At 36.4% G+C, this 27,221-nt stretch overlaps 1 protein-coding gene and 1 long non-coding RNA gene across 14 annotated transcripts in view; one reads left to right on the top strand and one right to left on the bottom strand.

The window, feature by feature from the left end:
• The first annotated feature begins 1,657 nt into the window (after positions 1–1,657).
• Art3 (ADP-ribosyltransferase 3 (inactive)) overlaps positions 1,658–27,221 on the top strand; it is a 29,692-nt gene continuing 4,128 nt past the window's right edge. For 6 of the 13 annotated variants that reach the window (XM_048784825.1, XM_015499278.2, XM_015499279.2 and 3 more), the window contains exons 1-7: positions 1,658–1,814; positions 3,124–3,201; positions 9,496–10,207; positions 21,129–21,161; positions 22,307–22,339; positions 24,060–24,089; positions 25,826–25,858. In XM_048784825.1, coding sequence (XP_048640782.1) covers positions 3,133–3,201; positions 9,496–10,207; positions 21,129–21,161; positions 22,307–22,339; positions 24,060–24,089; positions 25,826–25,858 — 910 coding nt within the window. In that variant the 5' untranslated portion in view covers positions 1,658–1,814; positions 3,124–3,132. Of the gene's footprint in view, positions 1,815–2,483; positions 2,777–3,123; positions 3,202–9,495; positions 10,208–21,128; positions 21,162–22,306; positions 22,340–24,059; positions 24,090–25,825; positions 25,859–27,221 lie in introns of those variants that run through there. The other 7 variants (XM_048784828.1, XM_048784826.1, XM_048784827.1 and 4 more) reach the window with 2 other exon arrangements.
• Positions 17,252–26,141, bottom strand: LOC107153713. Its single transcript, XR_001504947.2, has 2 exons — positions 26,017–26,141; positions 17,252–17,806 (listed from the first exon to the last, which is right to left on the bottom strand). It is a non-coding gene; the product is annotated as an uncharacterized LOC107153713 (long non-coding RNA).

Here is a 27,221-nt window from a genome sequence, read left to right as displayed (position 1 = left end):
GTATTCACAGTCATGATGCAGACAGGTGATGTTGGTCCAGAAGAACTGGGCAAACTCTGGACCGCAGAGAAATATTATATAAATGTGGGTATCCTTCATGTGTTGTTGAAGGTAATATATGTGTATGTACAGGAGAATCCACATATCATAAGTGTACAACTGGTAAATTTTCACAAACTGAATAATACAGCAGTGTAATCAAAACCTAGCTAACATACCAGATGCTTCCCTTGTATACCTTCCACTTACTACCTACTACCCACGGGGACGCCTCTTCTGACTTCTAATGAAATTAACGTGTTTTGCTAAATATTCTATATGTATAAGCCAAATCATACAGTATATATGTTTATTTCTCTTTTGTTCAAAATTTTATAAGATTTGTTAATATACATTAGTTTGTTGATTTTCAATTCTACATAACATTCCATCTAGCCTATTGTTGGTGGAAATTTGGGTGTTTTTCAGTTTGGGGTTGTTATGAAATGATGCCATAAATATTCTCTTAATGTATTTTGATGTCAATGTGCATGAATTTTGAAGGACATCTCAAGATTTTTTACCCATAGTCAGTGAAGTCCAAAGTGTTCTTTGGCATTGTAGCCAAGATATTCAGCTTGAATACCTTACTCAAATGGGAGCTGTACAATTCACAATAGCTAAACTATGGAACCAATCTAGGTCCCCTTCAGCAGATGAATGGATAAAGAAGTTGTGATACATATAATATGCACACAAAGTAGAAAATTGTTCAGCCATTAGAGAAAAAATTATGGCATTTGCCAGTAAATGGATGGAACTGGAGAATTAACATGCAAAGTGAAATAAGCCAATCCCCCAAAACCAAGGCTGAATGTTTTCTCTGATATGCGGATGCTAACTCACAATAAGGGTAGGGAAGAATAGAAATACTTTGAATTAGACAAAGTGGAATGATGGGAAGGGAGGAGGAATAGGAATAGGAAAGATAGTAGAATGAATTGGACATTAATGTCCTATGTGCATATGTGATTACATGATCAGTGTAATTCTACATCATGTACAACCAGAAGAATGAGAAGTTATACTCCAAATATGAATAATATGTCAAAATACATTCTATTGTCATGAATAACTAATGAGAACAAATTTTTAAAAATGGGAACTATAGTCACAGGCATTATCAAATCTTTCCTATTCTTACTGGACTTTGTTTATACTTAGGATTCCTAACATGTTATATTTAGGTTATTCATGTACATGCACGTCTGCTATTAGATTGTGAATACTTTTCAGTTTGTTTCACATGCTTATGTATCCCTGCTCCTGGCACAGTATCTGAAATATAGTAAGCCAGCCAAGTGAATGGTGATAGCCATCACTCTGCCAGTGATTAACAAAGCAAGTCCTCATAGTTATGTGAATCATCTAGCTAGAATAAAATCCATGCTTTAGTCTAACATCTTAATGTCAAAGGGTTAGGAATGGGAAGTTGTTTCTTTCTGAAAGAAGCCCAGAACTTTTAACTCAGAACTGAGCATTCTGTGGTTACAGGGAATTGCTGTGGCTTTACAAGCCTCTTGGAGATTTAAAGTGTTAACATTGGTGATTCCAAGGCACTGTGTGGGAGCCAGATATAAATAGCTGAACACAAGTGGGGTAATATGCCACTGCCAAGCTACTGCTGGGGGTGTTTATAAAAAGAAAAGCATTCCCTTCTGAACTCTCACTGTCAACAACATCCCATTCTGAAGACACACTCATCACAGCTGAGAGCAGGGAGTCAGTTTGAGATCTAGAAACATTTGAATCTCCTTCAAAGGCACAAAATCCAGGTAAACATTTTGACTTTATTTACACTCAGATTATAGAGGTGAAGAATTGCAAGGAAAAGTCTGATCTAGAGCTTGCTTGATACATACTGCCTGTGACAGGTACCTACCTATCTAATGTTATATTCCAGATTTTTTTGAAAGGTAAGTTTAACACAGAAGTGACATTTTGTACTATATTTTAACATCTTTAATTAAAGAAACTGCTTCTGAAGAATGATGGGAACCTAGGGCCAAAATGAGCTATAAAAAGGAAGACTATCCTCCTTAATCTGTTATTTATTCCCATTTTCAGAATCTAGAATATGGTAATTGGTAAGATAAAATAGAGGTTTCATTTCAGTGTCAGTAATGTTGATTCTAACTTCAAAGCCCACATTCTCCAGCCTGTTGCCTCTGAGAATCCTCCAGATCTTTTTCTGTCCACTAATATTTCTTCCCTTTTCTGGAAACACTTGATATAACATTGCCTGAGGCTTCTGTGTGGAAATAAGAGAAGGTAAGATAGGTAAATGAATTTATTACAAGTAGGGTTTTTTTTTTTTTTTTTTTTTTTTTGGTATGTGGAAGGAACCAAGACTGACCTGCTGTATCCTTTAATTGAATTGCTTAATGGCTCTAGGATGGCTTTAGCTCTTGAGGACCTCTCATCTTCCTGTTTACCCCTTTCAGTATCACAAATACTGGAATGAATATTGGGCATTCAGCCAGTAGAGTTATATAATCTTTTAGAATTGCTGCTTACCCAGTTCTTTCTTACTCTCATCCCCGCCTTCAGAAAGTGGATGAGACACTTGTTTTTCCTTAGGCTTTTCTTATCATGAATATATGGAGAAGGCGATCACCTCTGATAATCTGCTTTGTACCACTACTTATCTCCTCTGTCTACCTTCTTTGAGGTAGAAGAAGAATGGAAGATGTGTATGAATGTGTTCTTGGAGAATTCTTAGAAACTGAGGCCTAAGGTACCCATTGGAGACTGGTATTTTAGTTTGTATTATTTCCTGTACATACTGAGATTTAGAGGGACAAGTTTGTCTATCAGCAACTATGGTAGGAGAGAGGACATGTTGGAGGGATAAAGAAACGGACAGATTTAAACTTGAGCACTGAAATTCTCTTGAGTTTTTATTTCCTCGTCTCTAAAATGAAGGTGTTAGAAAAGTAGATGAAACTTAATGGTTCTTGCAGTCATTAGGAATTTATTGATAACCATTTCCTGACCATCATGATATCCACTCCTATCCAGGATGAAAATATAGTGTCATCCTGCTTTATTCCCCTAAACTCCTGTAATTTCTTTTTAATTTAGAAGAGAAAAATGAAGACAGGACATTTTGAAATGGTCACCATGCTTCTGGCAGCCATGATTCTAATGGACATCTTCCAGGTAATGTTGGGAATGGGAAGTATGGGGTCACTGGAATGGAAACACTTGATATAACATTGCCTGAGGCATCTGTGTGGAAATAAGAGAAGGTAAGATAGGTAAATGAATTTATTACAAGTAGGTTTTTTTTTTTTGGTCATTTTGCCGATATGATTTATGTTAACTGTGGGAAGTTGAAAAAATTAAGCAAAAAGAGGAGAATAAAAATCATCCATTATCTCTCCACTCAGAGGCAAAGACTCCTTAAGGTCTTGGTACATATCATCCTTTGGCATTTCTTTGTGTATGTGTGTGTGTGTAATTTACAGAACATAGATTGACACTATACATAGTATTATTTTTAACCTTGCTTTTAAGTTAATACTGCGATACATGTCTTTCCATGTCAAAAAATATTCTGAAAATATCATGTTTTTTTCCCAAAATAAGGTAATGCTATATTGTTTGTTTACATGTGTTTTTTTATTGTTGTGTAGTTTATTATGAAAAGCTTCTTCTAGTGTGTACATATGAACCAAAAATATCAGTTTACCTTTCCATTCATACCCCACTTCCAAAGACACATCAACAATATCAGTGTTCCTTCATGGCACCTAGAAAAACTTGTCTTTCTCCCAAGACAAATGGCTATTTGCAAGACTGCTAAGGTAAGAAAATCCATCTATCTATCTATCTATCTATCTATCTATCTATCTATATATCTTGTATTTATATATTTTGAGGCAGGGCAATAAAGCCTTTTCAACACAGCAGTCTATTCATTTAAAGTCATCTGACCAAATACTTTCTCCCATGGCTAAGAATCTCATTTGATCCCCATTTTACAGATGAGGATACTGAGATACCAAAATCAAAAAGCTAGGGCTAAGTAGTATCCAGGTCAGTGTTACTACACCAGTGGCACACATCAGAATTATTGGGAATTTTAAAATCTACACAGATGGGGCCATGTTCTGAGTCAGAAGGTCTAGGGTATAGTCCAGGCATTGCTTTAAAGAGGAACTCCGATGACTCAGTTGTGTGACCTCAGTTGCAAAGGATGTCATGTTCCAGGATAGCACTGACAAGAAAGAGATTACATTATTCTTACTCCCAACCATTAACATTTACATATAACCAGATACATATTTCACTTTTATTTATAATCAAAAGGCTACTACACTTTCAGCTGCCTAATTCCCACTTTAATACTTCATGCTGGATGCAGACAAACTAAGATAACACTTTTTCTCCTCTATATATTACATGGTTTTTTAAATCAAATTATATAATTACTCTTTTCTCATATGAACATTTTTTCTCTGATAGAAATTGTATTTATTTGCAGTTAAATCTTTAAGATTGTATAATATATTTTCATTTAAAATATCAGACATATCTCATTTGATTCCCCCAGATGTCAGCCACCACATCATCACTGTTTATACACTGATTTTGAATGCCTTCTTTAAAATGTCTTAAATTATTAAAATTCTATCTATTTTCTAGTTTAATATTTTGATACATTATCTAGAGAATCATTGTATATTCTATTGTCTGCACATTCTCTTGTGTGTTTTTAAAATTGAGATAGGTAGGTGTGGTGGCACAGGCCTGTTATCCCAAAGACTTGGGAGGAGGCTGAGGCAAGAGGACCACGAATTTATGGCCTATCTTGGCAACTTAGCAAGACCTCGTCTCAAAATGAAAAAATAAAAACAGTTGGGGATGTAGCTCTCTAGTCATGGTAGAGTGCTCCTGGGGGGTTCAATCCCCAGTATAGCCAAAAAAAATAAAAATAGAGCAGTAATTCACATACCTGAAAAATTCACCATTTAAAAGTGAACATTTCACTGATTTTTAGTATATTCACTATGTTGTGCAACCATCACTACCATCTAACTTCATAAATTTCACCCTAAAAAAACCTGTGAGTAGGCAGCTCTAATTCCTGCCTTCCCCCATTGCCTGGCAACCAGTAATCTACTTTGCATCTGTGGATTCACCTATTCTGGACATTAATCTTAAAAACAATGGTCTTTTGTGTCTTGTTCTTTTAACTTAACAATGTTTTCAAGGCCTATTCAGGTAGTAGCCCACATTAGTTCCTCATTCTTTTTGTTGCTGAATAATATATCTTTTGTATGGCTATAACACATTTTGTTTATCCATTCATCAGTTGATGGAAATTTGAGTTGTTCCTGTTTTTCTTTTTGTTTTGTTTTGGTTTGGGTACTGGGATTGAACTCAGGGGTACTTGGCTACTAAGCCACATCCCTGGTCCTGTTTTGAATTTTGTTTATAGACAGGGTCTCACTGAGTTGCTTAGTGCCTCGCCATTGCTGAGGCTGCCTTTGAACTTGGATTCTCCTCTCTCAGCCTCTCAAGCTGCTGAGGAGTTGCTCCTGTTTTACAGCTATTGTATTATGTTCATGTTCCCATGAACATTTGTATACATGTTTTTGTGTGAACATAAGTTTTCCTTCTTTTCTCTTTAAACAATTATATAATCACAATCATTTTGATATATTTGGAGAATAATACAAACACTATGTGGTAGCATTACCTAGTAATGTTTACTTACATACATACAGGAAATATGTATGTAAGTGGTATATCAGGGGCTACACTATTTGCTACATGCTAACAAAATTGTGAACATGTTTCAATTCTCTTTGGTATATACCCAGAGTGGAATTGCTGGATCACCTGAGCACCTCTGTGTTTAACTTTTTGAGGTACTACTAAGCCATTTTCCATAGTGATTATACCATATTCTAATCCTACCACAATGTATTATGATTCTGATTTTTCTGTGTCTTTGTGTTACTTGTTATTTTCCTTTTGTTTTTGTTTTATCAAGATAGCAATGGGTGTGGTATCTTGTGGTTTTAGTTTGTACTTTAGTTTTCTCTTGCAACATAATTGTAATGCTTTTGTTAATGTTTTATTAATGTTCTGTAATTTGTTTAACCAGTTTCTCTTCTTGAGCATTTATGTAGATCATTTCCACATATTTGTATTACATTTTTCAGTAATTGAATTTCATCAGTATGAGCTTTTGTTTCAGTGGCTAAATCAGAAAAAAAATATATAATCACCTTGTTCACCTAGTCTTTTGTACCTGTTTCTTAGTATCCATTCAGTTGTCCCTGAGTACTAGTGGCATTTGTGAACTTTATCACTGCTCAAGGCACGCACTGTACAGAACACACAATCAGCTGTGGTGTCTAGCCAGAAAGGCTTAACATCTAAAATTAGACATGTGGAGACTGGTTAGAGGCAAAGGGAAAAGACAGGAACATATCGGATCAACTCTGATATGAGGTGAGGAATGTGGGAGGTGATTTCAGAGTCTGATGTCTTATATTGAAGTCTTGCAGATAAATCAGGCATTGGTGCCCAAACTGCACTCTGGTACATTCTGTGCTGCAGAGGAAAGTGCATTTCTTGACTATGAGACAGCAGTGATTTGATCTCCTGAAGCTCAAATTCCCATGTCAAGACACTGACCTACAAACCCAGGAGTGTAGGGGTCTCAGTGATTTCTGCAGGAGGATACTCTGTGGCTAATAATCAAGACAGTTTCTTATTCTGGTTTAGTTACCTCATTTTAAAAATAATAATAACATAATTAATATATCAATAAATATTAATATACAAAATATTAATATTAATTAATAATCATCTGTCCCAACTTTCATAAAACAAAATTATAGTCTAAAAGTGCTACATAAATGTCAGTTGTCTTCATCATTTGAAACATTTTTAATCTTGAGAGGCAACAGAACATTTTGACTAAGAGGACAAGACTCTGGAGCAGGCTGCTTGTATTCAAATCCCAATGTAAGTCTCAATCTCTCTGTATATTGGTTTCCTCAAAGTCTTTTTAAAAAAGGTTTCTAATGATCATACCTTCCTCGAGGATTAAATGACATAGTTCATATGAAGCACTTAGTGCCTGGCATGTGGAAAGAACTCTGAAAATATTTGTTAGGCCTTAGAGATGATGTAGACACAGAGGGTGACTTAAGAAAGAGTTACCTAGGAAAGCCTCACAAATTAAGAACCAGGTTGTTATCAGTAGTAATTATAGTCAATTAATTTAAAAGTTTGGCTTTAGACATGTTCTTTGGACATTCAAGTGGAGGTATTAAGTAGTCAGTTGGTGTGTAAATCTGGCATTTACAGGACATGTCAGAGTATTTAGATGATAATTGAAACTATGAGAGTGTATATAATTGCCAAGGGGGTAGAATTGAGAATTAGAATATAAATAACCTAAGAAACCCCAACATTTGGGCTGAGATTGTGGCTCAGTGGTAGAGCACTTGCCTAGCATGTGTGAGGCACTGGGTTTGATCCTCAGCACCACATAAAAATAAAAAAAAAAAAGGAATTGTGTCCATCTACAACTAAAAGATATTTTTTAAAAAAGAAACCCCAACATTTAGTGACCAGGTAGAATAAAAAGAAATATCCCCTCAGAGCTGAATGGGTGGAGGAATGTTGGTTGGAAAAGTTGAGATGTAGAGGGAAATGAACTAGAGATGGCAAGGACAGATATTTCTGTCAAGAAGTTTGTGAGGGAGAAAAGAGATAGTAGGATCAAGTTTTGGGTTAGACTTTTTAAAAAAATTTCTCTCTCTCTCTCTCTCTCTCTCACACACACACACACACACACACACACACAAACTGTTATGATTTGTTCACATGAAGCTTCTAACTTAACAGCTCGTCACTATATTCTATTCTCTATAAAGTCTCCAACTGAAATCCTTAAGCAGATGTAGGTCGCCATGTACCATACAACTGTGGAGTTGTAGAAAAAGAAACTGTAGAAACCCATAAATAGTATTCCTGGGCAGACTTTCTCATCTTACTTTTGATCCATAAGTCAGTGTATAGGGTTCTTATTTAGTTCACCTAAATATTTAGCCAGGTTTTATACTGAGTGGTTGGGAATTAAAGATAAATCCAATACAGATTCTGCTCTTGAGAAACTTGCAGTATAATGCATGATTCCTATCCTGAAATAATAATAATCAATAATTATATTTAGTTGAAAGCTTGATATGTGAGCTAAGGGCTTTATCCTTTTTTAATGAAAAATTGAACTCAGAAATGTCAAGTTACTTTCCCATATGTAGTTAGTACCTGGTTAGTAATGGAAATTAAATTTGAACTCAGAGCTGACTGGCTTTAAATTAATGTTATATCACCCTGCTGCTTACAGTATGTGAGCATATGTGTCGTTTAGATGATGCACTAGGCCTTTTCCAATGTATGCTACAGAAATATAGTTCAAAATAGCTCAAGAAATAAGAGACTTTATTAACTTTTATGACTGGTATAAAGCATGGTCTTCTGATTCAGTTAGATTAAGGGCCTCAAATATGTTTTATGAGCCTTATCTTTCTCTTTCCCTCTCAGTTCTTTAAGTCTTTATTACTTTACTTTCAGAAATGATTCTTTATTAAACTAAAAGGATAATTATTAGAAATTATTAGAAATCCCCAACCAATATTATCTTTAGGGCCTATGATTTTAGAGGAAGAAAGATCTGTTTCTTCCTTTGGGAATTTTCTGTTTGCTAGGCCTTGATCACTTGCTTATATTTTGGGCTGGAAGTGCAAAATCAGTCCTGTTTATGCCATATGGACAAGAGACAGGGTATGCCCAAAGAAAAGGAGTTAATATTTGCCATTATACTTACCTATCATGTACAGTATTTTGCATGTGATATTTTAGACTCTCTCAACAATCTTGTTTGAGGAAATGTAGCTAAGGATTTTGTTCCAAGCCAGGACTACCCCCCTCCCCCAAGTTCTTCAGTTTCCTCTGCATCACAGTATGCAGGTAAATGAGTTACAGGCTTAGTCCATTTATATTTATTCTTTCATATAGCTCTCATCTATTTATATGTATTCATTTACATAAATATGTCATAATTAAAGCCTAGCATAATGGCACACTCCTGTCATCTCAGCAATTAGGGAGCCTAAGGCAGGTTCAAAGCCAACCTGGACCATACAGCAAGACTCCATTTCAAAATAATAAAAAGGAGTGGGGATTCAGTTTAGTAGTTGAGCACCCATGGGTTCAATCCCCAGGGAAAAAAGTTATAACTGGGAAAGAAAACATCAATAGCAATGGAATATGCTTTATGCATAAAAATCATATCCACAGTTGGTTGTAAGCAAGGAGAGAATCTTGTCATGGTATGAGAGGCCGGGTATAGTAATGTAAGACAAAGTGATAAATAAATATCTAAATATCTCATTTCAAGAGTATTAATTTCCTTTTCCTTTGAAGGTGAAGGCTGAAATGTTGGACATGGCTGATAATACATTTGATGATGAATACCTGAAATGTATTGATAGGATGGAAACGAAATATGTTCCTCAACTGCTCACAGAGGAAAAATCAACCCATCAGCTCTTACAGACTGTGTGGGAAAATGCAAAAGCCAAATGGGAAGCCCAGAAGGCTCAGCTCTTTCTTCCTTTGAATTTTAAGGATAACCATGGAATAGCCCTGACAGCGTATGTTTCTGAATATCAACAGCAAACTCCTTTTTACCATCTCTTCAATGAAGCTGTGAAGATGGCCGGGAAATCTCGAAAAGCTTATATCTATGACTTCCAGTTCAAAGCTTTTCATTTTTACCTGACAAGAGCCCTGCAGTTGCTGAGAAGACCTTGTGAGGAAAGTTACAAAAATGTGGTGTATAGAATAAGCCAGGACACTTCATTTACATTTGGAGAGCTAAACCAAGCCAGGCTTAGCAATTTCACAATGGCATACTCAGCCAAACCTCAAACAGTTGATGAGCAACAAATTGTGTTAACCATCCACACATGCTTTGGAATTGCTGTTGAAAAGTTTTTTGATAAAGAAAATGAAAAAATTACTTTAATACCTCTGAGTGAGGTTTTCCAGGTTTCACGGGAAGGGGATAGCAATAATCTTATCCTTCAAAGCACAAACAAGACCTGCAGCCATTATGAGTGTGCGTTTCTAGGTGGTAAGTGTCTCTCTTAACTCTGCTTGTCTGGGAGGAATGGAGTGGGATTCTTAGGCCCAGGGAGAGAAGTGTTAGAAAGGAGAAATGACATTGGCAGTTTCCAGTCTAGCTTGTTTTATACTGTTTCTTTATCCATACTTTAATTTTATCAAAATAATACATTTACAGTATTATTAAAAGTTAAAAAACAGAATAGTATAATAAGAGTAACTATCAGCCAGAGCAGCTCTGCTCTGCAGGGTCATTTAACAGTGGTCAGAATATTTTTGATTGTCACAACTGAGGAAGATGTGAGGGTCTAATACTGGCACCTGACGGATAGAGGTCAGGGACACTGAAATAATGCAAGGACAGCCCCCCACAACAGAGAATTAACTGACCTAAAATATAGGGTAGTGCTATTGTCAGGAACCCCTAGTGTACCATTAAACCTACTTTACAATGAAAAATAGCAATCCCCGCCCTATCTATCCACTTACTCATCAGTGGCATTTATTTTTAATTATTGTAGCTATTTTTTCAGGTACTTATTGTCATGTATCTAAAGAAATAGCATGCTTCAACATGTTATTTCTTCATTTAAAAAATTTTAGACACTATTAAATTCTTGCTAAAAAGCATGAGCTATGTACAATGTTTTAGTTAAGAATTCTTTATTGCTTTTAGCTCCAACAGAAAACCTGGCTGATAGTATTTGTTTAATAAGTCTCAGGGCAGCCTGTCTAGTGCAGTGGCTCATCTACATCATCAGTTACTCAGGCCCTTTCTGTCTGTCTGTTCACCATCCTTGGTGAATGGATTCGTGTTTGCAGTGTAACTGTTGCAGCTGTATGCGTTGATCTATGTCCAAGACAGAAAGGGAAGGGGGTTAACAGCCAAATCTACCTATTTAATTAGGAAAGTAAAAACTTTTCCAGAAACCTTAGTAGATTTCTGATTACAGATGATTTACTAGAACTATTTTTTCAATCATAGCTGGAAAACATGCTTGGAAATGGAAAAATTAGCTTTACTGGCTTCTGTAGTGTAGGGAGACAAGAAAGAAGGGAATTAGAAATGGCTGTTATGTCATTAAACCCAAAGCATTTGATAACTACCACCCTCCTCTCCACCATGTGTGCATTTTGCTATTCTTGTTCTCTCCGTGTAGCAAAGACCAGTCGTAGCTGAATCAGAGTTGTTTCTTCAGTGCTTAAGGGTTATTTTATGATTTTTGTTTGTTTAGGGTTTTTTTCCCCACTTGTTTAGTTTTTTTGTATCCCATCACTAATTCATCTCCAAATTATTTGACAGAAATAGAAATCTCTTAATACAGTCAGATAATCTGTCATTTTTATTCTTCCTCCTCTTCCTCCTCCTTATGTTTGTCTTCCTCCTCCTTGCCCTCCTCTTCTTCCTCCTCCTTGTTCTTCTGCTTCTTGTCCTCCCCTTCTTCTCTTCCTTCTTCTCCTCTGCCTTCTCCTCCCCTTCTCTTCCTCTTTGTCCTCCTCCTCCTTTCCCCATCTTCTGCTTTTCCTTCTCTTCTTCCCCTTCCTTCTCTTTTCCTCCACCTCCTTCCCTTCTCTCTCCTCCTCTTCCTACTCCTCTTCTTCCTCTTCTCTTCTTCCTGCATTTCCCCAACATCCTGCTCTATAATATGCTCTTTAGGTTTGCTGAATGTCCTGGAACCTTTCCTATGAGAGACTCCTTATTTCTTGCATTTGCAGCTCTTCCTTGAATCACTTCTTTGTTTAGTGGTGTGGGACTGGGGATTCTCCAGTTTTCTAATAAATTATACACCGAGGCAAATTTTCTAAGACTGTGTGTCTGAAAGATCTACTTTTTTGCTTGAGTAGTAGTTTTTGTAAATTTGTATTTCTGTTTTAGAGATTATTTTCCTTGGAAACTTGAAGATGTTCCTCCAATGATATCTAAATCTGTAACTTCTGTAAAAAAAAAAAAGTTGAAAGCTACTCTACTAAAACTTTGGATGAGTCTGTTTTTTTAAAATATCTTTATCTATTTATTTTTATGTGGTGCTGAGGATCAAACCTAGTGCCTCACACACTGAGCTATAGCCCTAGCCCCTGTTTTGATTTTTTTATGGTGCTGAATACAAACAAGAGCATCATACATACTAATCAAACACTCACTTACTGGGCTGTAAAACCCCTTCCTGAAACCTATTTTTTTAATCTGAAAGGTTTAATGTGTTTTCTTTATTCCTAAAATTCTGAAACTTTATGGTATTGTGCCTTGATGTATATGATTTAAAGGGTCAATAAAAACCCTTTCTTCTGTGAAAGTGGCCTCCTGTTGATCTTCATGTGAGCTGGGAGGATTGTGAATGAACTATAAATACCCACAGGGAGGCCACTGTTTGGGGCCTTCCTGAATGTGGTGCAGCACACCCACGCGTTCTCCTTGTTGAATGCCAGAAGGCAAACAGGACCTGTATCAATCCTGTACAAGATTGGCAGGTTCAAGGATACTGTCTTCTTATGTGGTATGAGGTTACTAAACTACAGAGGTTCCTGCACCTCCCTGTGTAATCTTTCCTTGTGACTAACTGTAATCTTGGGGGATTAAAGAATATTCCTGGACTATGAAGACTTGCACTGAAGGGCCATACTTAATGCTCACCTGCTGCTAAATAGCATATGTTCCTTGCCTTGCATTTCTTTTTTTCTGCAAAACTCAGTAAACTGGTGAGGATTAGGCCTTTCGGAGTCTTGTAAGTGTGACTCTCTAGCTGAACCAAAAACTATTGCTGCTGTGTCAAGCATTGTGATTGGGTACTACATAGGTCTTAGAAGTGGGTTAGACCTTTAGATCTTGCCTCATTGTGCCCAAGGTACTGTAAATTAAAAAGGCTGGGTAGGGTGAGACATGCCTGAGTTAGGAGCTGATAGGATTGGATGGCAGAAGGTTTGTGGCTCTTGAGGTACCAAGGTTGCAAAATTGAAGGAAGTTTTCACTTTTAGGGCCATATACTTAAACTACTTCCATTTGCATGATTCTGAAAGGGAGTGCCTCCTTAAATTTTATACTCTAGGCCCCTCATTTGTCTTATTCTATTCCTGTATTTGAGTTGCATCTGAATAAGACTATTTTTCTTGAGGGGATAGATGAAGGATGCCGTGAGTAAATTTGTGTTGAAAGAAAGTGTTCATTCTCATCAACAACTATACATTGGACCTGACCAAAAACCAAGCTAACTATAATCAACTGAGAATTAATCAAAGCAAATTAAAGGCATATATCTTCTTCCCAGTTCCTCTTATATCACAGGAGTTTAAAATTGACCATGGTTTGGTTATATATTTCTACCCCCTTTATCCATGGGAGATATGTTTCAAGGCCCCCAGAGAATGCCTGAAACTGCAGAAAATAACAAACCCTATATTTTCCTATACATATATACTTGTGATAAAGTTTCATTTATAAATTATGCACAGCAAGAGAGCAACAGTAACAACTAATAAAATAGAATAATTATAACAGTATACTGTATAGAAGCTATGACTGCTGTCTCTTTTTTGAAAGAATTAAGGCAGATTTTTCTGCAGTTGACCAGTGATAACTGAAAGTGAAATCACTGAGAAGTGGAAACTGCTTTACAATGAAAATTAACAGTCACGAATATACATATAGCAATTGTGTCTATTTTATTCTGCTGTCCTTCCTATCTCCCCTTTCCCTCCCCTCCCCTCACTTCTCTCTACCCAATCTAATGTGACACACTTCTTTTTTTCCCCCCTCACATCATCATACATATGATCTGTATAACAATGAGGACTTCCTCCATCTTCCATGCAATTCCCCTTCTCCCCTTTCCCTCCCACCTCTCTTCCCTATCTAGAGGTAATTTTCTTCTCATGCTCTTCCTCTCTACCCCATTTGAATCGTTTGGCATTTTTGGGGGGGGGGATTGGCTAACTTCATTTAGCATAATCTGCTCTAATGCCATCTATTTCCCTGCATATGCCATGATCTTGTTATTTTTTAGTGCTGAGTAATATTCCATTGTGTATAAATGCCACATTTTTTTTTTTTTTATCCATTCATCCATTGAAGGACATCTAGATTGGCTCCACAATCTAGCTATTGGGAATTGTGCTGCTATAAGCATTGATGTGGCTGTGTCCCTGTAGTATGCCGTCTGAGAAGAGGAATAGCTGGGTCAAATGGTGGTTCCAGTCCCAGTTTTCCAAGGAATCTCCATACTGCTTTCCAAATTGGCTGCACCAATTTGCAGTCCCACCAGCAATGTATGAGTGTACCTTTTTCCCCCGCATCCTTGCCAGCACTTGTTGTTGTTTGACTTCATAATGGCTGCCATTCTTACTGCAGTGAGATGGTACCTTAGAGTAGTTTTAATTTGCATTTCTCTGATTGCTAGATTCAAATGTATAATATGTCAAGATCACAGTACTGACATGTGTAACTAATTAAAACAAATAATAATTTTTAAAAACACAGTTTTAATAAAACTCTAAAACTCTTAAAAAAAAGAAAAAAAGGAAAATTAACTAGTACTACACCACCAAGTGTGTTAAACTTTACCAGCATATCACAGCTAGAAACATAGTTGAAGTATTTTTGGTGTTCTTTTTAAATTTGTTCTAATTAGTTATACATGACAGTAGAATGCATTTTGACACATTGTACACAAATGAAGTACTTCTACTTTTGGTGTTCTCGTGCACTTAGACAAATGTTATTTGTGGGTCCCTGGCTACAAGCCAGATTTTGTACTAATCCCTAGTTGTTGGGTTATGTTGGGCAATGACTCCATGTTTGTGATGGGAATTGTGATATAGTAAAAGAGGTAGAGCTAACTGGTTTGATTCTGAATGAGCCAGGGCTTAAGACCTACATGGAAAAATGCATTATGAGTCCTGTGTGAAGGTGTGGGGAGGGGAACAAGGATTAGGCAGAAGATGCACAGCAAATTAATATTCAGACTAGCCACAAAAGGAGGCCTTTGTGGATACTTCTATGTATCATGTGTTTGGGGAGCTCTAAGCCACTGTATTTGAGTGTGTTGATTGAAACTGAGAGGAGTTATGGTATTTAATCCTAGATTGGAGTTCTTTGCTGCCATCTAGAGATAACTATGAGAATGGAGTCCAAAAACTCCCTATGGCTAACTAACTCAAGCTTGATTTAAAAACAGAAACAAGCTGTTTGCAACAATCTGACTAGGGATTTTAAAAGCTCAAGTCAGGAGGATACATTCAGAATCTTGTTCCACTGACAGGATTTACCTATGACTCTAGATACAAAGAGACAATATTTCTAAAAGGATTTTTAAAAAGTTATAACACTAGGGGCTAGGGAATATATCTTGGTAGAGTGCTTGCCTCACATGCATAAGGTCCTGGGTTCAATCCCAAGCATTAAAAAAAAAAATTACAGCACTAAATTTAATGTACTAAACACAGACCTGTGTTACTGTCTACGAATTTAAAGCTAAAAATTTTTAGTGGATTTTATAAAAACTAGTTAACTAAAAATAGTTTGTTAGGAGGTAGAGAGACTATTGCTATCTCATTAATGGTAGTCATCTAATAAGAGAAAGAACTCTGAGGGGAAAAATATCCTTTCTTTTTTCTCAATAGAAAATCACTGCAGATTTACTATCATTGATACTATTTTCCTACAAAACTTGATAAAAGTAGAATATCAGCAGTGTAATCAGGCTACTTTCCTTATTGTTAAAAATTACACAATTGCTGGGGCTGGAGATGTGGCTCAATCGGTAGCGCGCTCGCCTGGCATGCGTGCGGCCCGGGTTCGATCCTCAGCACCACGTACAAAGATGTTGTGTCCGCCAAGAACTAAAAAATAAATAAATATTTAAAAAAAAAATTACACAATTGGAAAATTACATCTGGATTGGGAGAACAGTGGATAAATTATACATACCTAGAGGAAAGCAATAGCTTTTGGATTCCCTACAATACAAACATAACACGTTTATCAGGAGAAAGATTTATAGAGCAATATTATCCCCTGAAGGGTTGGCATAGATGATATGGTATTTTGGCCAATGTTTCTGTAATGAGGGGTAATCTTGGTATAATGATTTATATATTTACGGAGCTTGGGGATTAGAGAATATCAATGTTCCCCAGTTGGGAAAGTGGCCTCATTAGAAAGAATATGCCTCTGGACTTCAATGGCTATTTTAGCGTATTTTATTGAGCTTACTGAGGCCTGTCAAGCCAGCTCTCTGTTAAGACATCTAAAGGGGGAAAGAAAATGAGTCCATGGGGCTATCCAACTTATTTCTTATAAATTCACCTGCAGCTTCTGAGAGCTTAATAAATGTATGTATCTCTATTGGTTCTGATTGATACCCATTAGCATTTCCTTGGAATGGCAAAATTTCTGGAAGCAAAGTAAGCCTCTAATTTCTAAGAATGTCTGGGGTTGGAATATCAATCCATGTAGCTAAAACAAATAAGAAAGAACATATCCAATACCACAGAGTAAGTGACATATCCAGTTCACCACTATGAATCAATACTTAGAAGAATTTGAAGACTGCTTACCAACAACTCTTTTAGACTTTCACCCACCAGATTCATTTATCACTGTTGAATCAGTCAAGGTTCAACCATAGATACAGAATCAGCAGGAAATATTTATTTAGAAATGTATTGCTAAAAGAATTGGCTTACACTTTTAAGAAACCAGTAAGTCAATTCTAAAAATCCACAAGGCAGGGTGGGGCGAAGGACAGGCTGGAAGCAACTCAAGCATGAGCTTATGCTTCTGTTCACAGGCAGAGCTTCTTCTTTTGGAAAGCCTCTTCTCTTAAAGCCTTTCAGGTGTGATTGAACCAGGCCTGCACAGTAATTTGGGGTGATCTACCTTACTCAAAATTAACCAACTGTGGACTTTAGTCATATCTACAAAACACATTCATTATGACAACTGGATTAGTGTTTTATTGAATAACTGAGGACTAACTGTATCCTAGACAAGTTGATATAGAAAACAGAACCTAAGCCTATATTAGTCATCCTCTGAATGCCAAATTACACCAAAACTTAGTGGCTTAAAACAACATTTATTATCTTACAGTTGCTGTGGGTCAGGAATCCAGGCATACTTAGGTGGACACTACAATCATCTTAAGATTTGACTGGAAAGGATCTGTTTCTTAGCTTATTCACATGGCTGTTTGCAGGGTGCAGTCCTTCATGAGTTCAAACAAGACCAAAGTTCCTCATGAGTAGTTGGCTGGAGGTCTTCCTTAGTTCCTAGTTGCATAGATCTTGTCATAGAGCATCTCACAACAAGGCAACTTGCTTCATCAGATGAGCAAGAGAGTACCAACAAGTTACACTTCTACAACCTAACCATGGAAGTGTCAGATCATCACTTCTGCTGCATTCTGTTTGCTAGAAACAAGTTACTAGGTTCAGCCCACACTCAAGGGAAGAAGATTACAAAGGAGTGTGAATACCAAGAGACAGGATCATTGATAGCCATGTCAGAAGCTGCCAGCTTAATCCCAGTCCAATCCATTACAGTCTTGTCACCTCCTCTTGGGGATAATCCAGTTTGGTTGTCCTTTTCCCATGATGATGAATTCTGTGTTGACCTCTGAGAACAAGAGAAAATTAGCCACTGGAAGCAAAGTAAGCCTCTAATTTCATAAACTAGTGTTTTTATCAGATTAATATGATCTGTACTTTGCTGAGGTTACAGGAAATATATTCTTTTATTGTAGTAAAAGCCAGTTTTATATCCACCAAAATACTGAGGTCAGAGCAAGCATACCTACATAAGTATATTCTTCTTTCACTTCCCTTCTTTCTTCAACTCGTGATTCCTTGGTGCTTGGGAACTCAACCAAGGTAAATTAGGATGGCTATTTACAGCTTATAAGTAACTGAAGATAGTCAGAGCAGACAGCCCTGGAGAAATCTCATTGAGAAGACTGGTAGAATTTTTCATTTGAAGTCCTAGTCCTTATAAATGATTTTCTTACTGTGGTAGATTTGCTTATAGATTTATAAGCTATAATAGAGACGATGGTCACATATACCTCATCTGCTTTGTCAGTTCCCAGGTGATTTCTATCACTTATGTTTATATATGTGAGTAAAATAAGATTGAAATCACAAGTTATATTTTCTGCATTGGAAACACCATATAGAGATACTTGAGTATGGATTTATCTTTAGTAATCCAGTTCTGAGTGACCCAGTAGCCTTACCATTACAGTTAAGGTATTAGTGTTGTCACATGAGCCAATATAAGTGTGTTTCACTCTCAAAGTATTGTATCCCTTCCAGGATGCTCTTTTGAGGTTCACCTCATCGCACAGAGCATCCAAGGCAAAGACCAATTTACATCACTACAACAAATGAATGCAACATTCCACTGGATTTGCCCAACCTGGGGCAGGCTGTTTTATCAGTGAACTATGTTGTCTTTTCATGTATCAAGTCTTGTAAGCAAGGCACCCATTGAGTCAGTAGTTTGGGTAAAGTTGTAGATAAGTCTAGTGCAGTGTTTAATGCAGGGGTTCTCAAACTTTTTCAGTTCATGATGCTTAGTCACAATTTTTTTCCATGTCCCTGGGTTAAAACAAATACACAAAAGTTCTGTTTATTAAGTAAATACAAATAACTCAGTAAGTATATCCTAATATTTTAGTAATTGTTATAAAAATGCTACACTTACTTTTTCAATAAAGTGTGATTATTTCATTCTTTACCACATTTAACTTGCTGATGGGAGGTGTGTGCCTGTTAGACACTGCACACAGCTTCTCAGATCTTGGAATCAGATTAAATACTATCTTATTTCATGTTCCACATTGCTTTCCACATATACTTGCCTTTTATCACAATTGCTTAAGACCCAGCTTTGCGAATATATGATGACATCAAACAGAATGTAACATGATAGGTAACATTTAACATATAACTGAAACTGCCTTCTACCCAAGCTAGTAGTTCACTCAGTGTCCAGACAGATAACAAGTGTGACTGTGTTTCTTTTGAAGCATTGAAATATCCTTTGGTAGCATTCGGAGTATCAAATTTTAAAACTCATGCTAGGCAAGCACTCTACCACTGAGCCACAACCCCAGCCCTGCTACAGGTTACTTTCTGACCATAAATATTAGTTGGTACTTTCTAGAATTTCATTCAAGTACTATCATATTCTTTTTTGCATAGCCTCTTTCATTCTGCATAATAATAATTTTGAGATTATTCATGTTGCTGCATATATCAATAGTTCCTTACATTCTATTATAGAATACTGGATACAACACAATATATTTGTATACTCTCAACTGTTGAAGAAAAGTTAGATTGTTTCCACTTTGGGGCTATTACAAATAAATCATTTGTTAACTTTATAATTCTTTGTATGGATATATACATACATTACCATTCGATAAATATCTAGGAGTATGTTGGCTAAATTATATGGTAGGTATTTGTATAGTTTTGAAAGAAGCTGCCAAAGTATTTTTCCAAAGTAGTTTTACATCCTTACCAGGACTAAATAAGAGTTCCAATTCTACCACATCCTTGCCAACACTTAGTATGCTATGTCATTTTCATTTTTATAGTTCCAAAAAGATATGTTTTTTCACTTGCATGTTCCTGTTGAGTAGTAATGTTGAACATCCTTTCATGTATGTATTTGCCATTTATATATATATAGTTAAGTATCTGTTCTAATATTTTGCCCGTTTTTAATGGGGTGGCTTGTTTTCTTACTGTCTCTTGAGTTTTTTATTATTAAAGATAGAAGATTTGTGTGATTGTGGTTTTCATTGGATTTTGGGGAGTTTGGGCTGTTGTTTCTTCAAATATTTTTTCATTCCTCTTTTGTTTTTCATGTATGGGCAAGCGTGTGTGTGTGTGTGTGTGTGTGTGTGTTATTGTTGCTGCTGCTGCTGAGGATAAAATCAAGGGCTGAGTGCATGCTGAGCACTCATTCTACCTCCAAGCCACACCCCTAGCCTATTCTTCCCTTTAAATGATTTATTTACTTATTATTTATTTATTTATAGTGAGCTTCTTAAAGTCGTTCCATAATTCAGTGAGTCTCTATTATTTTTGTTTTAGTTTTTTTCCTCTTTCATTTTAGATATTTTCTGTTTTTATGTATGTGTACATGTATTCCGTTGCTTCTGTAAAAAAATTACAAATTTAGTGGTTTAAAATATCAAAGCTTTATTATCTTAGATATTTATTATATATAAGATATATTATAAATATTCATTATGTAAATTATGTATTTATTTAATATTTATGTAACATTAAATTCTGTTATTAATGTCTGTTATATTGTTTTATATATACCTATATATGATTGTTATTTATTCTGCATTTCTGCAGTCTGACATGGATCTAACTGAGCTAAAATTAAGGTGTTGGTAAAACTGCATTCCTTTCTAGAATCTTGGGCAAGAATGTTTCCTTGCCTTACTTAGCTTATGACAGCTACTTGCCATTCCTAAATTTGTGGCCCTCCTTCTTCCATCTTCAGAACCACAAACAGTATGTTAAGCCCTCTTCACATTGCCTCTCTCTGATGCTCTCTTCTTCCTCTCATACTTTTAAGGATTTTTGTGTTTAGACTGAGCTCACCTGGATAACGCAGGGTAGTTGTCCTCTCTGAAGTTCAGCTAATTCACAGGATTATTAGCACTACAATCTTAATTCTCTTTTGCCCAATAACAGATACAGACTTAGCTGAAATTGAATTCCAGAAAGGTCAGATATTTTGTCAAAAGTTATATAGTGTTCAGTGGCTGTTCTAAGAACACATTTGCATCCCACAAAATTATGGGTTATAGGCTAAGAATTGACAGACTAAATTATCAATAGCCACCGATCAATTAAAATTTTTACTAGTTTAGATTATATGTAACAAAGCTTTAATCTTTCTGTTTCAGGACTGAAAACTGAAAATTGCATCGAGAACTTAGGTAAGATATGCTTTCAAGTGTTCTCTCTAATGGAATTTTGTCAGTGTTGTTTCTCACAAGTATGAGTCAAATCCTTTCCACCATGGTGCTCCTGTTCTGTCAACCATCATTTTCTCAGGTGGTGAGCTCCACCTTTACTGTAACTCCCCACCCCAGCTCCATTCTTGCTTTTTTTTAAAATATTTATTTTGGACACAATATCTTTATGTGGTGCTGAGGATCGAACCCAGGGCCTTGCATGTGCTAGGCAAGTGCTCTACCGCTGAGCCACAACCCCAGCACCCCCATTCTTGCTTTTGCTATTCTCTCAAACACTGCCTTGCCCTCAGGCAAACAGGCCACTCACCCCAGCCTGTCCTTATGGGAGCCTAAGGACTCCAGAGTGCCCCTGCATCTCTAGTCACTGCCCATCTGCAAAGAGCTAAACTCCTCCCATTCCTATATCTTAGAAAATAACATTTGGAAGACTAATGAATGGAGTGAATGGCTCAAAGGGAAAATATGGGCTGACAGAACAATAGTGAGGTGTTTCCGCTTTGCCATGGAAAAACAGGATGTAACAAAAAATGTTTCTTAGAAGAAAGTCAGGAAAGATTTGGGAAGGTAGACGGGAAATTCTAAGAGTATTCTTTTTTTTTTCTTTTTCTAATTTTTTTTTAGTTGGACATAATATCTTTATTTATTTATTTATTTATATGTGGTACTGAGGATTGAACCCAGTGCCTCACATGTGCCAGGTGAGCGCTCTACCACTGAGCCCCGGCCCCAGCCCCCCAAGAGTATTCTTGAATGGCATTATTAAAAGTCTAATAGATTTGAACCAAAGTTGCCAGAAAATGTCTTGTACTGATGTATCCTGTCAGTGGGTCCTTTTGAAGATTTCCTTATTAAAAGTTTTGAAAACAAGGGTCCAATTCTAAATGCCTTCCTGGCTACTTTTTCTCTTCTTTGTGTAATTAAAAAGAACCCACATCCATTTGTCTATTGATTGAAATCTTATATTTCTTATAATAACCATGTTTTATGTTTCTTGAATGTAAGCCAACTCAAATCTTTATATTTTTAGTAATCATTTAAAGATAGACTGAAACTGACATTCACATCTGAGTAGAATAGCAAGTAATGAAAACATATTTGTATTTCAGAATATTTTCAGCCCATCTACATCTACAACCCTAGTGAGTATGCTCTTAATTTTAAAAAATAAAATTATAATATAAGAATGTTTAATGGCTCTTTCCAGTTTAGCAAATGAATTCTTAGATGAATAAAACCTATTCTGGGGAAATTTACCTTCCTCCAGTGAGAGAGAGATGGCTCTGGAGATCTGAATAATATAGAAACTTTCTGAGGAATAGGGTGATGAGATCTGAAAAGCTAATTGCTCAAGACCTGGTCTGGGAGGTTTGTGAGCTGTAACTCTATAGTCAGTCATTGAAATTAGCTTGTGTGAAGCCAACATTCAAATGTAAGTAGAAAACTGTATTTGCAACTCTGAAATATACTGACATGTGATATGTCCACCGAGAATAAAATCTAAATTACATTTATTCAGGACTAATGGGATCACAAACCAGGAAAACAGATTCAGGCAATCTTGAAAATGTGCTCCAGGGTTTTATAAAATGGCAGCTGAATTTATAGCTTTAAACTGCAAGAAGGGTGAAAATTAGAAATACTTGTTAGGAACTGTGATTGGTGTTTTATAATCAGACTGTTTTGTAAGAGAGGAAATGGGCATGAACTCTCTGGGTAGTTTGGGATAAGGGATACCTTAACAGAAGGTCAGTAGAGGTTAACAGTGTTTCAAAGGTCATCTCAGAGCTAGGAGTGGTCATGTCTGCACTCCACCTGGGATCTGATTCATGGCTTCCCAACTCCATTTTAAGTGCCCCAAACCAATGCTACTCCATTGTAATTTTTTGCCCCTGGACAAGTATTGTTTGACTAAAAATATCCAGGTGATTATAAATTTTTTTAAGTTTCCATTAATGGAGATACAATAAAATCATGTCTTTGTATTTACATTCCTTGTGTGTTTGGCCCGTGTGGCTACAATAAGTTTATCTTGAGAAAAATTCACCCTTTCCTTAAATATGCCATTTATTTCATATTCTGGAAGATACTTCCTGTCTTAATGGACTTGATAGACCCTTTTCTTTTTGTCTTTTTTGTTTTGGGGGTTGAACCCAGGGGTGCTATACCACTGAGCTGCATCCTCAGCCCTTATTATCTTTTATTTTGAAAAAAGATTTGTTAAGTTGTTGAAGCTGACCTTGAACTTGCTATTATCCTGCTTCAGCCTCCCAAGTTGCTGGGATTAAGGTATGTGCCACCATGACTGGCAGCAACCCCTCTTAAATGGCCTACTGCAGTCCCAAATTCTGGTCACTTCACAGGGACCTTAGCTAACAATTCAAAACAGACATTTTCCTGCTTTCTTGAGACTACTAGGATATATAAATATATATATTGGTTTTTGTTAATATAGAGGGCCAGAGAGCCAAGTTACATTTAGTTTCTGGCTGACACTAAAATTCAGTGGCAGTAGTTACGGATATACCAAGGGGTTCTTTATAGCCATACTACCATGAAAATAAGCTTGTGTGTGTGTGTGTGTGTGTGTGTGTGTGTGTGTATTGCTGGGGATTGAACCCAAGGCCTCGTATGCTAGGAAGATGCTTTACTACAAAGCTAATTTTGGATCTTGTCCAAATTTTTAAAAATTTTTATTTTGGACAAGGTCTTGCTCAGTTACCCCATTAATGTCAAACTTGTGATCCTCCTGTCTCAGCCTTCCTTGAAAATAGTTATGTTGTAGCTTTAGTAAGTCCTATTTCTTTTGATCTCTTGTTATTTAGATCAATTAAAACTGATTTTTCTTTTTTTGTAATTTAGGTAAAGAAAACCAGAGTCTTGAGGACCCTGGTAAGACACTTTCATGAACTCTGGGGGCTTTCATTTTGCAGCAGTTCACTTTACGGGTGTGAGCAGCCATGCATGTTGTATAGTAAGGAAGAATGGGAAGAAGGCAGTGCCAGCCTTAGCACTGCTTAGTGCCTTAGTTTGGCATCTCTTTATAAAAATGACTCAGCAGTTTTGTCTCTTGTCTAACAATCTTCAGGCAATTCCTGAAAATAGAGAACATTTGTTACATGAACTCTTGTGACTGGGAGTTTTGGATGGGCATAAAAAATAGCATTACTTTTTTTCTAAATGAAAATGATGATTCTCTATTTATTTCTGTCTCTAGCAGTCTCAATAATAGATGCTATTAGCTATAGCCATTTAATTATTAGTACATGCCACAGCATTATCTCCAAATTTTTATTTTATTTTAAATGTTGTTGCTGTTATCATTATTATAGTTACTATTATTCTGGGGATTGGATCCAGGGCCTTTCTTGCTAGGCAAGTGCTCTATCACTGAACTATACTCCCAGATCTTTTATTTTTATTTTGAGACAGGGTCTTGCTAAATTGCCTAAGCTGGCCTTGAATTTGCAATCCTCTTGCGTTAGCCTTTTCAGTATTTGGAATTATAGGCATATGCTACCACACCCAGCTGTTTTATTTATTTACTTTTTTTTTTATAGGGGATTGAACGCAGGGATGATCTGCCACTGAGCTACATCTGCAGCCCTTTTGTTTAATTAATTAACTTTTAAATTTTGTGGACAGGGTTTTGCTAAATTGCTGAGGCTGCCCTGGACCTTGTGATCCTACTTCAGCCTACTAAATTGCTAGGACTAGATGCGTGTCACCATGCTGGCTTATTTTTTAATGATATTATTCAGATGCTCTTAAGAGTCCTGGGAGAGGACTCTATTTTTATAATTTTCTAGTGAGATTATAAATTAGAATGACTTCCCTTTTCCTTTTTTTTTTCTTTTGGGGTTCTGTGGATCAAACCCAGGGCCTACTGCATGTTTGGCAAATATTCTACCACTGAACTACACCCCTGAGCCCCTGGAAAAAATTTTCTGTAGGGTAATTTAATAGTATGTATATTACTAGCCTTAAAAATGTTTTTATCTTTTTATCCAGTTATAACACTTTTGGTATTTGTCCAGAGAAATTAGAAATAAACACAAAAAATTGTGTACAAAAATATTTCATCACAGATATTACAGTACCAAAAATTTAGAAACATTCTTAGTGTTTAGCAGTTGAGTTTTGTTAAATAAATTATGTATACATTATGAAACACTAAGCTTAAAATTGTTTTTAAAATCATTTAATGATATAAGAAAGTACTCCCAATTTAATGTAAATAAGTAGCCTGCCCAAAATTATAGAACTAATAACTGTAATGACAGGAGCTAAACCAAGCAGAGACTTCAACCCATTAATATTTCATTTAAAAATGGTTGTTATATGACTGCCTTATGAAGATGAGGTGGAGATATAAGGGGTAGATCATGGTAGTTCTTTAAGTCTAGCTTAAGGAGTTTGGACTTCATCCTGTTGGAAAGTGAGAACCATTGAAAGGTGCTTTTGTTGTGGCTGTTTTCTTTCTTTTTCCATTTTCTTCCTTCTCTTTTTCTCTTTTCTTTCCCCTCTTTTTTTTCCTCTACTGCTGTTGGGGGAAGTAGTAAAAGGATGGGAACATTAACAATGCAAGGTAATTAATTGTCACTATCAATAATCATTCCTTCCTTTAGGTATGAAAAGCCTTGAATCCACTGAAATACCTGGTAAGATAGTTTTCTGTTGGTCTGAACCCAAGTATGAGGTGAGAATGGTTACCTAGACTAAAGAGAATATTATCATGAGGCAGTGTTCACTAATATTCCCTTATGACTGCGTCAATCACCTACAAAAATGTATCTGGGACGAGGGTTAGAGAAAGTACCTTTCCTCTCCAGCGTTCTTGTGCTCTTGGAACAGTCTCCGAGGCAGGAAGTTAGCTGTGTTGGGATCTTGGCTAAGAGCAAAGTTGCTGGAACCTGGATGCACTAGGCCAGCACCTTCCAGATTTTACAGCTAAAGTTACTCAATAGAAACTTCAGCTCTTTCACAAGCTGTTAGCTTTGGTTAACAACTCATCATGTGGGTTCTCCAGGTTACAAAACCCAGTATTCTCCTGGCATGGACACACACTGAGTGAAGTGCTATGACAGAAAGCTCCTCTAAGCTTGGTGTAGATTTGTACAATAAGAATTTATGGAGCCAGAAATTTTTCAGTCAAAAGCCAGAAACTATAGTGCAGTCAGACCTTTGGGGCTCGTATCTCTTGAATACATCAGACCAGAATTTGAAAATCGTATTCACTGGCACAAACTGAAAGTCACTGAAAATACCTGTGATTCCACAAGTGTGTTTTTCCAGCATATTTACCATGACAGATTTAACATACCTTGAATAAATAACCTTTATAAAAATGAGCATTTTTAACATGAGAGCTATAACTGAGGGCAAGGCTATTGAGGGACCTTGAGTTTCTTGGCCAGAGAAAGTGAACAGTGACTCCAGTCACGTTTTTTAGAAGAACCTCAGAACTTTATGTGTAAAGAACTTTATGTGTACAGGGGAAGAAAAAAGCTCCTCAAGTTTTTTCCTGAGATAATAAGAAAAAAAATGGACATATGATATTTTACCAGAGAGCTATGATAGTAATGGCACTTCTATGCCTCAAAATTGTCATCTTTCAAGTGTCATATTTACTCCATGGGAATATCTGTAAGGACTATCAAACCATAAAATCTCAGGTGCCATCCCCTATCTAATGTTTAAAATCCTTTTTCCTGAGTTCATTATAGTGCTTTAAAAAGTGTTTTTTTTGTGTCCATCTACCAAAAAAAAAAAAAAAAGTGTTTTTTAAGTTGTTGTTGTTGTTGTTTTTTTTTTTTTTTAATTAGGGCAATGGTAACCTGTTAAAGAAATTAGATTTTCAGCATCTGCTCAATTAAATCTAACCACATAGTACTGAGTGCTGCCTATTGAAACTGCATGCCATGCGCAGAAACAGCATGGTCACAGTTCAGTTATGGATACAGGCTCAGAAAGCGGGCTCAGCAACTCTTTTGTACTAACCAAGATTAGCACTGATGGATTTGT

The sequence above is a fragment of the Marmota marmota genome, unplaced genomic scaffold, assembly GCF_001458135.2.
Source record: "Marmota marmota marmota unplaced genomic scaffold, marMar, whole genome shotgun sequence".
Classification (NCBI taxonomy): domain Eukaryota; kingdom Metazoa; phylum Chordata; class Mammalia; order Rodentia; family Sciuridae; genus Marmota; species Marmota marmota.
The sequence above is the reverse complement of the archived record's forward strand: the minus strand, read 5'-3'. Positions and strand labels throughout refer to the sequence as shown.